Source organism: Pagrus major, chromosome 2 (assembly GCF_040436345.1).
Source record: "Pagrus major chromosome 2, Pma_NU_1.0".
Lineage (NCBI taxonomy): Eukaryota > Metazoa > Chordata > Actinopteri > Spariformes > Sparidae > Pagrus > Pagrus major.
In genome coordinates this window covers 31074487-31086291 of record NC_133216.1, presented here as the reverse complement: position 1 = coordinate 31086291, position 11805 = coordinate 31074487, and the positions used below count along the sequence as shown (strand labels likewise).

Genomic DNA, 11805 nt, shown 5'->3' with positions numbered 1-11805 from the left:
TCAAAGAATCCAAGATCACCATTTTCAAAAATATTTTACACACAAAGTAAACAGTCAGTCTTCAAGATGCAGTATGAAATTGCACATTGTCGTCATGCCACAGAGGGGGCTGTTTCAAGGCTTTGGTACATAATGTCCTGATTGGAAGAAAAAGCTCTGCCTGGGCCCTGGATTCCCCCGCCGACCCTCCTCCATCACCATGGCAGCAGGGTAGCGGAGGGGGAGAGGCTGTAGCGAGGTACATCCACACCACTGCCCGTTCCTGGGATCAAACTAGCGAATCAGAGAGCCGGATGACTACAGTACACTTCAGGATTGGGGAAGACTCTTGGCACTTGAATCACAGGTGCAGGTCCGTGCTGGATGACCAATCATATGCAGCCGTGTCGGACATTTAAGGAGGCGAAGAGGGTGGAGATAAAGGGTCACACTGATGAGGGGGAGTCGAAAGAGTATCAAAAATTTCCCTTTAGATACAAACATGAATATGCTGTCACTGTTAAGCCAATCCTAATACTGACTCATTTGAACACTAGAGAGAGTTTGGCATTAAAAGCAGCTTCTTCTCAGGTATTTTATTTTGTAAAACCTGGAAGCACATCTGTTAGTTGGACTAATCGAGTCCGAGCACATCTTCATTTTCTGTGGCTGGACTTCAGGCAGGAGGAGAATCAGGTTCAACATGGACAATTGCAGCCACTTTTCCTGACAGTGCTGCTAAATGCAGTATGAAGATGAACAGTGTTCATGATGCCTTCAGATCAGTGAGCATGTTTGACTCGAGTACCCGTTTCAAGGATAAAGGTGCTACTATTCAATATTTCTCTTACTGTCAACCAATCACATGTGCAGACCCAAACCAACAGTGAATGTAAGCTACAAGTATTAGTCGTAGTTTGCCAAAACATTTGCAGTTTAAATAAAAATCTTAGTGTCACAATCATCAATTATCAGAATAATCAGTGACGGAATGTAACTAAGAGCAATTTACTCAATTACATCACTAAAGTACAATTTTGAGGTACTTCATGTGACTACTTTATTTTCCACTCCACTACATTTATTTGAACTTTAATCAGTAGTTACTTTGCAAACTCAGATCAGTGTTGATAGGTTATTAGGTGTGTGACGTGTAACCAATCAGATAGTGTTGTGGGCAGCACACTGGGTGAGACCACAGAGTGGTGAGCCAAAGTAGTGCATTTTTAATGATTTTTAATAATGTATCCACCTCTGAAAATAGTCCCGTACAAATGCATTATTTACTGTTGTTCATGTTGTGTTTGTTAAAAACGACCGGCTGCTTTTGTAAATTACTGAGCCTCTTTAAAAAAATGAAACTCTGTATTTGAGATCCAGTCTCTCAGTAGGTCCCGGTAGGCTTGGGGTTGTTGGATGGTTGGCTTTGGTATTTTCATGGGATTTGTTGACATGACTAACAAAAATATAGAATAATACCAGCCTTTATTCTTAAAAGGAATATCCACCTTTAGACAATGGCAAACAGAATCAATCTGTTACTTTCTTTCCAACATCAAAGATTTTTCTCGATCATGTTTCACGTCTTACATCGTTTTTCTCTCAGCATGTCACGTCTGCTTCTTCTAACCAGCCTCATATCTATAACACCCATTCATTTATCCTTTCAATGTGCTCTCAGTCACTGTGATTTTTCAGCTCAGTGTCCTTGAAAGTTTAGCCAACCTCGCAGAAGCTGGCAGCAGCCAGGCTTTTACAAATACTGAGGTCAGGAGTCCAAACCTTTTTGAGTAGCTACGAAATAAACTCTTCAAGAATAAGAGTAGGGGGGAAATCATAACATGCGAGTTAGTATTTGTTAATGTAACTTTTTTATGTTTAAAAGTTGTGAAATTTAAATGTTGTTTGATAATACATCCCTTAAATTTAAGAACGATTTAAGAACGATTTTTGCATAAAAAGTGTTAGATTTTAAGATATTTACAGTCTTAAAAACCTTATATGCGTAAAACATTTGTTATTCCCTCATTCACTCATTAAACGCCTCCACTTCGCAGAAATACATGCCCCCTGTGGTCGCTCTGATCCTGTACTGAAATCATGGCATTACAAAATAGAGATAGAAGTTTTACATTACAGGAATGAGGATGGCCTGTGTGCTTTTGTCTTTACTGTTGTGCTCTGCTGTTATGTTTCCTCTGACTTGGAACAAGGTTTAAACATGCTTTAACACTGACTGACATGCTCAGGAAAGTTGGCTGCAATTCACTCTCTCTTCTTCAGTTTCTCAACAGTGGCCTCTTGTGGTGCCTCCGGCCCCCACCGACTCTGGTGAGGCCTTCACAGGCACCATGAAGGAAACCATCACAAAAAGTGCAACTAAGTACCTTGGGCTGTTACTGATAAAGGCAACATTTGTGTGACAATATACTCTTGGACAAAAAGAAAAAAGGGGGAGGGGGTATAAACACACATGCTTGTTGTAGAAAACACTCATGAAAAGGTAGTTGGCACAGTCCATTTGGTCACTAATGAAAACTTCTTCGTGGCTAAGTCTTCTGCTCCTCTGACAGTGTTGTATGTAAATCCTGCACTCCCACACTCTGGTGTCCTCCGCTGACACTGCATGGAGGAACACATCTGTCAAACACTGACAATGCTTCAGCCTTCCTGACAGGCATCCATTATGTTCTGCCTCAGAGTCAGGACAAGGATGACACTCTAGAGTACTGATAGAGCTAATGTTGTTTCTGAGTGTGTGTGTGTGTGTGTGTGTGTGTGTGTGTGTGTGTATGTATGTGTGTATGTATGTGTTTGTGACTGGTTTCATGCACGCACACAAGCTCTGTACGACTGGGGAGACTCAAGAATGCGTTCACAGTGTGATCAAACTCACAAGCATGCAGACAAATCCACATGTCTGAACAGACACCATGGGCATTCCATGTGAAGGTAAATGTAAACAGATTGAGGCTGAGCTCCAGAGCCAGGCCGCCTCAGCAGTACTCCTGCACCACTCCCAGGGCCTTCATTTGGGCAGGGAGGAGACCTGGACACCCTGGACCTGCTCTGGATAGGTGGAGGCCTGGAAACACACTGTCTCTGAGGGATGAGGAAGAGCTGAGTGTCCTGTAGGGTTGGGCTCTCCTCCTCTTTCTTCTCCTTCTCCTTCTCCTCCTCCTCCTCCTCCTCCTCCTCCTCCTCCTCCTCCTCCTCCTCCTCCTCCTCCTCCTCTACAGTCACTTGTTGTCCATCAGAGACTGGACTTTGTGCACCAGCTCACGAGCTATCTTCAAGATATGTTGGACATCATGACGCTCAGCCATCTCTGTGGATCAGACACATTGTCAGAGAGGCAGCTACAGAAATACACATGGAAAATACAATTTACACATCACATGTTTGCTTTGCTACACGGCTAATTTGATGTTGAATGATGCTTCACACAGACTCAGTGTCTTTGCATGCAGCTAACCATCTTCTCTAACGTGGCATCATGTCACACACACACACTCCTTCAGCCTGGAGCATATCACACCCACATGTGATATCAGTGAGCACCACCATTGTTTCTTTGTTCTCTCCTATTAATGAAACAAGTTGTGATCCACCATCTTGGACCTGAGTCCAACGCTTCAACGCCATCTTGTAGTCCCTTTTGATCGGCCATTTTGTTTGTAGTCTTCTTTTGTCCATTCCGTGCGGCGTGGTACTTTGAACCCTCGCCACAATTTTGCTTTTGTTCTTCCAGACACACACACACACACACACACACACACACACACACACACACAGACACACACACACACACACACACACACCTGTATATAGTACATATAAGTTAGATTGTGTGTTTTCATCTTTGTGTTAAATAAAAGACTTTTTGACCTTCATGCTGTCAAGGACTCCAGAATCCTTCAACCATTACAGCTGTTATGGTAATTTGGGTTGTAGTTATTAAGTTAATTATTAATCAGAGTAACAAAGAGTTTAGTACCTTTTTATGAGACTGATTTGGTGAACTGGCTATCTTTTCCCTTCTTCACCCGAGGTGATTTAATGGAAATTGGATCTTATTATTAATCATAATTAATAATTATCCTTGATAATCATTAAATATTATTGATTGCCAAACTTAACCCAAAACTCCCTATTAATGTTGCATTGAGCACTACAGCCTGTAACTCCAAACTCAAAGTACTTTTTCCTCCAAACTGAACACAGCATAAGTTTACAGTAACTGAATGTACTGAAGTACTTTAGCTGTCACATTAAACTGCAGTTCACAGTTTAACACTTCATGTTCTTCTGAACAGAAACTCTCAGTCCTGCTGTGTGTTTAGCTCAACTGTAAGAGGTTTGCTCAGTCAGCTGTTAGCTCAAATATAAATGCATAAATGGCATTGGGTCATTCTCCCCCTCGGGGATGACAGAATATGTACTTATTGCGAACAATCCCAAATGATAAATTGAACCGACTACTTCAAACTACGAAGGAGCGCATCTTACCACAGTTATCTCTCTCTCACAGCACTGTGTCAGTGCATGACCTTGCTTACTGTATATGTTGTACTAGTTAAACCAAGAGGGCACTGCAAATCCATACTGATATTCATAGCTGGAGCACCCTCAGAGATGCACATACTGTTTCTGCTGCGAGGGGATCACTGCAGGTAATGTCATTAATATGTTCCTCATTCATTCATTTCCAATTCATTTTTGTTGGATCCAAAACACACCCATGACTAATGAAGAGACTAAATACAACCAGATTACCCACTGTTTAACTGGCAAAATGGAGTTGGACACACCCTAAATGCACCTGCGCCATGGACTTTAGACAATGCACCATAGATGGTTATATAATATAATATAATAATAATAATAATAATAATAATAATAATAATAATAATAATAATAATAGGGACCCATATATCCTCATGCTCCTCTCCTTTGTGGGGTCCCCCAGTGGCCTTACTGGGGCCCCCTTTTATTTGCTTATACTGTACATGCTACCCCTGGGGCAAGTTATGCATAGGCATAATAGTGATTTTCATTACTAGGTGAGCAACACACAGCTGTACATTTCTTTAAAGCCTGGCATCACGGTATTATGTCCTGCCTCGCTGACAGTAAGAAATGGAGGTCCAAAAAGTTCCTGCAGACGAAGATCTCCAAATCAGATGAAATTATGATGGACGCGTCTGACACCTCAGCACTAGCAACATTAATGAGCTCTAATCAATTCTGGGTGTCTAATATAATAATGTTAACAAAGAGTTCTTTAACTTTGGACTCAGAGTTGTGTTATGATGCTCAGGTGGCTACAGTGATGTAGTCCCGCTTTGTCCAACTGAGAGAAGTGACCACATCACACCAGTTCTTGCCATCCTTCACTGGGTACTTGTGAGAATTGATCTGAGTTCTTAAACCTGACCTGGCCTTTGCTGTTCAGGCTCCTCAGCTGTGATACTCCCTGCCAGGGGATCACTAAACACATTTCACTACAAAATATATATCGTCACAACAAACTAAGAAATACACTAAATGTACATACACACTATACTGAATGTGAACGCCTCTTACCATTGAAGAACTTGATAATGTCAGTGAAGTCCATGTTGTTGTCGATGATGATCTCTCTGTAAACTGTGACCAGAGCCAAGGCCAGAAACAGGACGAAGTGCTGTGAGGAAATCCTGGGAGCCACCCAGATCACCTCCCACACTGCAAACACATCCTCGTACAGAAGCTCTGCACACACACACACACACACACACACACACACACACACACACACACACACACACACACACACACACACACACACACACACACACACACACACACACATTTTTATAACTCCCCTCAGTAGTGAGATCCCCCCATGCTGATGTCTTAACTAACCATGAGGAGTATGTGGTGCAGTTCAACAAGGACAAGAACTCAGCAAACCCTGCAAACTGTGTGAGTGTGATCAGCAGTCTTTTGGCCCCACAGTAGTCAAAATGACTAAAATCAGAGGTAAGTGAGATTGAAGGACGTGTTGTTCACCTCTCTTGAAGTCCAGCAGGAACCAGCGGTAACAGAAATAGAAGTGAGTGTAATCTCCATTCTGCTGCATCAGTTCAAACAGCTCTGAGTCCAGGATCTGACATCAGAGTGAGAGAATGGACAACGTCAGTGGGTTTTAATAGAAGCGACACACATGCACACACAGTAAGAGTTATCCATCACCTGGATCAGTGACCTCATGTTGGCAAAGTGTGTGTCCATGGCTCCGCCATTAGGGAAGTTCTGACTCATCCTCTTCATTAGCTGAGTGAAACAGCTGTATGCCAGGCACTCTGTCACACACACACCCACACCCACACATACACCCACACACACACACACACACACACACACACACACACACACACACACACACACACACACACACACACACACACACACACACACACACACACACACACACACACACACACACACACACACACGCGAACAGGAAGAACATAGGTTTATGTTGCCAGGACAGAACTTAAACTGTTGCTTTGTCTGGCACACAACCACACACAACAAACACTATTTCCCAATTTAATTTCAAACATGAAATGATAAATAAGTATTTTACTTCTGTGTCAGCCACTGTATATGTAGGGTTATTGATGGCTTTATAAGCAGACAGTTCACCCAATCACCCAAAAATAAAAATCCAGTCATCATCTCCTCCCCCCATGCCGATGGAAAGTCAGGTGACGTTTCGTAGTCCACAAAACATTTCTGGCCTTCACAGCAAAACAGTGTTGCAGCATTCTCTGAAGTAGCTGGGGACTTGTTTTGAAATGTAGAAAACAACAAAAAAAAACATCAAATGGCTCCGTACAGCTAAATCACGAGATCCCAAATTGATTTGAAAAGATGTTGATTACCCCCTCAATGTGCAGTCAAGCTTGTCAACCTGCTCAGACGAGGTGCAAGCTAACACTTTTAGCTTCGCAGCTACAGTGAAGATTTAAAATCTATTTGGGATCTCCAGAAACTTGTATTACAACAGATGAGCTATATGGAGCTATTTTATGTTTGTTTTTGTTTATTTTAGTATTTTATTTTACATTTTAAAACAAGTCTCCAGCTACTTCAGCAGTTTAGCAGAATGCTGCAATGCTGTTTCACTGTGGAGCTCCAGAAATGTTTTGTGGACTATGACTATGAAATCTACCTCCCAGACTGTTCACTTTAAGTTACCTGACCTATATACACATCAAACAGTCCTCCCTGTGTGTGATGTATGATTTTGTTATAACTAAGCTTCACAGTTGTGCATAAAACCGCACATGGCTGCTATTACATTTGTAATGCAAGTGTGAAGTTGATTTATTATTTCTTTTATTAAATGAGGCATATTAGCTTCAATTCTGCAATGACTACTAGAGCTATTTTTAGTCTGTGCCATTTACAATAATTAAAGTCAGGAGATAACAGTTGTGTGATGATTCTTTCTTCTCACCATCATCCAGTATGACCATGAGCGGAGCGAGCAGGTCACACATGCCCTGAACGTAGCCCATCTCTAAATGCTCCCACACATAGCTGCGGACAAGAAGGAGACAAACCAGAGCAAACAAATCAAACCAAGAGATTTAATGTTCATGTCACTGTGGGTGGGCTGCTTGTGGGTATATTTGCTCAAGTGCCATAGTGGAGGGCAAACTTTAAACTATGGGACCTTTTTCTACTTAGTGCTTTTACTCCACTAAATTGTATTAAAAAAATATTACACATTTGACTCTACTTTATCTTTCTGACAGATATAGTCATTAGTTAGTTACTTTGGTGATTTTTTATTTCAGATATAAACTTGCCACCTGGTGAATGTAGGACCAATATTTACTCTCTTTCAGCTTGATTCAACTGATGGGACAAACATCTGACTCTGCTGAACGTCCACATGCTAGTTGCTAACTCTCTCTGCCTGCTGTTTGGTGCTGAGCAGGTAGTGTACTGTGGCTTTATCAGAGCCACCTACTGAAACTGACAATGATGAGAGTGGTGAGAGTGAATCAAAACAAGTTGTGGGCTGTAAAATTAAACCCAATAGCTGAAAAACGCCCCAGAGCACCACAGAGTTGAGGGGAGCAGCACAGCTGGCCAACAATAATTGGTTGGTTTGTAGCTACAGGTGACATCTTACTATAAAGCAAGGAATCTCTGTTTGTCTGTTTGCGGTTCACACACCTCGAGAATCATTCATCAGATCTACTTCAAACTTGGCAGGTTTGTTGCTGAGGACCCAAAGAAGTGTTTAAGGTTTACAATGGAATTCTGTCCATATTTTACAAATCAAACCTTTAACATCTTAGCATGAATGTCAGAGAACAGGAAGTTAATTATTCCTTTAGCTCAGTGTCAGTTATCGGGTTCTTGGTGTCTAGTCAGGATGGATATAATTTAACATTTTTCAACACCTGTGCGTGTTCAGTACCTGAGTTTCAGTAGTGACACCAAAGCAATACTTTATTCAATTTTTCACTTTGAGAACTTTGAAAACACTTTGAGAGCTATAATTATGATCTTCAACAAAACCCTTTTTACCATTTAACAAAAGAAGCAAAAGAACTTAAATGGCCAGTATTATATATGAAACACAAGCAGCTGTACAAGAACACAATCAGAAATTGGCAAAACTTTGAATTAAATCAGGGAATGTCTGATCGAAGAATTAAAAGAAAAACAAAGTATGAATCTAACCAGATATTTGATGGCAACTTTCAGTACTTGACAGTTCTCAACACAAAAAAGCACTAAAATCAGCCACTAGGCTGGAACATCAGGCCTGAAGGCAGCGCAGTGGTTCAGTAGTCCTGACAGACAGAGGCCAGCTCGCTTCTGTCTGTCAGGACTTGCATGTCCTCATCATGTATGAATAGGTTTACCCCGGGTGCTCCGGTTTCCCTATCCACGATAAATTGGAAAAATTTATCGTGGTAACATAATGTAATTTGCATTGTTATTATTAAATATATTATTACTGATTGTTTTATTAAAACTTCAATAAATCCGACAAATATATGTGCCTTTTCTGAAATTTTTTTTTTTCTGTAGAGCACTGTGAAGTTTTCATACTGTTGTCTTGTTCACAGTATTAAAGTGTGATATAATCCAATACTGTGATGAAAAGGTTGATGTTCCTTCACAAATACAAACTGCAGGTTTATATGTATTATCAGTTAAATGTTGCACTATTTACAACTCTGTGAGCTTTAGACTTGTGTCACTATAAAGCACAGAATGTCAATAATCAATACCACATTTCAAGCAATCTAACAGGCACATTTAACGTGCGTTGCACTAGTACAGTTATAAATGAAGCACTGTGGTGCTACAGAAACAAGACACCTTACAAATCACATTCTCCACATACCTGCACATGATGTTGCGTAGCTTCTCCAGGTTGGCCGTGGTGAAGTAATAATAATTACGGTCGCAGCGCTGCACATCTTTGTCTATCCTGTGCAAGTTGAGGGCGACTGTGTCCAACAGCTCGATCTGCACAGAAAAAGAACATTGCTGTCAACATTAGTGAGCAACAAAGTGTAAATCATAGCTTTTAGTCTCACTTTGGGCTTTTTATGTGTCTTACTATCAACAACCTGAGCCTGTCCATCTGCTACTTTGGCTCATAGCAAGATGTCATATGTCTTCCCCACTTGTTGTAGACTCACTCAGTCAGATTCAATAAACAAACATATTGTCATACTGTACATACTGTATATGAGGAGAGTGAAGGCGATATTCCCTCTGCAACCGCTCCATTGGTCACCAGTTTGTCCAGCTGACTGCAAAGCCTGTCTTCAGTCAGAGAGTCCTGTCGCCCCCCGAGCACACCCGGAGTGCTGCCCTCCTCCCCTACCCCCCCTTCCTCCTCCGTACTCTGACCATCGTCTATGCTGGACAGGATCTGGGAATGAGCAGAGGTCACTGAGTAGTTTCTGGAGGAGGGGAGACCCGAGTCGGGGGAGTCAAACTCCACCAGAGGGCGCTCCTCTGGGGGCAGGGCTGCAGGGGGAACCAGGGTGGTCATGGTGGGGGTACTGTCCTCTCCACTGGGGGTCTCCTGGCTCCCAGCATCCGGCTCATCCACAGACATAAACACCTGAAGAAGGATGGAACTTTAGAAGTGATAGAGGAGGACAGTGCTGGCGGTGACACAGGGTGGGACCATAAATCAGATGGCTTATGATTTCACAAAGGAAATCAGGAATTTTGATTTCTCATTTAGCATTTCTGTTAAAAATTGCAAAAGCTCACCCTACCTTTTTTACTGAATGTGTGTTTATATACTGTACCTGTCAGGACCATATGATTAATATTATTTTATATTGGTTGAATCTGGTTGCTGATGCTAATTCATGTCAATAATATAACATAATCCAGCCTGCAAAATTGTTTTTTATTTAATTATTTTTCTTAGTTGTGTGACACTAATTTAAACTACTCCTTCATATGCAGTTGAAATAAAAACACTAATCAATCAATGTCAAGCTTATGCCAACAATGTACATCTGTTGAGTCAGACTACATTATCCCACATTTTTCAAACAATGTTAAATCCATATTTTTGTTAAAAGTAATGGTACGTTTCACTTGGTCGCCTGTCAATGGCGTCATATCCCCTTTACCCAGATTCAAGTTATGATCTGAGCTTTGTGGGGATCTTTAAAATAATTAACCCTAACCCTAACTAACGGACTGAAATAGATAAGTAAGACATAGCTGAACGTGTCAATTCACACCTTGCATTAAATGCGTCTTAACATGTGTCTTGACTGACCTCTTGTGATCAGATTTCACTTCCCCACTCTACAAGCAAATATACACCTATATCACTAGAAAAAATAAATATCTTAAAAAATATCTTAAAGTGTAACGTTTGCCGAATTTACAAGTAGGCCCAAAAAGTTAATAACGTGTTGTATACACCGTTTCAAAAAGTGTATACAGAGTGTTTTTTTTTAACAAGACTGGTGACTTTCTCTACGGACGACAAGAAGTAGCCTGTATTAGTTATTTTTTACTGTATTTGTAAAATTTGACATGTTTGCTGTCAATATGTTATGTTCTTAAATACATTTGTTGTAAATGGTGAAATCAGTTGAAACAGTGCGTCCAAACACTGCTGGGAGGTATGACACACTTCAGACACAGAGGCAGACAGGATGCACACGGAAATATAGACCTTTAACAGCGATGAGGCTACAAACTGACATCTTAATGTTTTATATTTGATGCCGAATTTACAAGGAGGCACCAGTGATGAAGAAATTGCTGTAGCTGTTACACAAAGTTTGTGTAAAGTTTCTCCTCGCACAATGACTCTTAAGGGAGTCTGGGATATTGCCATTACTTCACAACTTCACGGTCCAAGTTCATGACTTTCACACACACGCACACACTCACAGCTGCCCCCTTCTTGCAACAATTATATCAAGTAGATTACAACAACAATCAGTTTAATCTTAATTATGAAAAGGTATGACAGTGCACACCTCAGGGAGAGAGATTTACATGGTCATTGTCACTGTCATTCACAAAAGAATATGGTGCGTAGTTCCTCTGGAAAAAATGTTTCTTTTGACCTATTCATATTATTAATGTAAAAAATAAATCATTATTTCTGATGTTTTTTGGTAATGCATTAGTGACCCCCACAGATCTGTGATTTAACAGCTTTCATGGAAGCTCAGCTCCCATTGACTCCCACGCAACTTGAACCCTGCCCTGTTTTTACCCTCTCTAGTTGCTATAACTTCTGGGGAAACACGG

General features: G+C 41.1%; 1 protein-coding gene across 1 annotated transcript in view; it reads right to left on the bottom strand.

Annotated features, from left to right (window-relative positions):
* sgsm2 (small G protein signaling modulator 2) overlaps nt 1–11805 on the bottom strand; it is a 107494-nt gene that overhangs the window by 361 nt on the left and 95328 nt on the right. The window contains exons 18-24 of the mRNA XM_073493097.1: nt 9749–10135; nt 9404–9528; nt 7490–7572; nt 6217–6326; nt 6034–6130; nt 5566–5733; nt 1–3307 (exon numbers count right to left, since the gene is read on the bottom strand). The exon at nt 1–3307 is cut by the window's left edge and continues 361 nt beyond it. Of these exons, the coding sequence (XP_073349198.1) occupies nt 3219–3307; nt 5566–5733; nt 6034–6130; nt 6217–6326; nt 7490–7572; nt 9404–9528; nt 9749–10135 (1059 nt within the window). The 3' untranslated portion in view covers nt 1–3218. The remainder of the gene's footprint in view (nt 3308–5565; nt 5734–6033; nt 6131–6216; nt 6327–7489; nt 7573–9403; nt 9529–9748; nt 10136–11805) is intronic.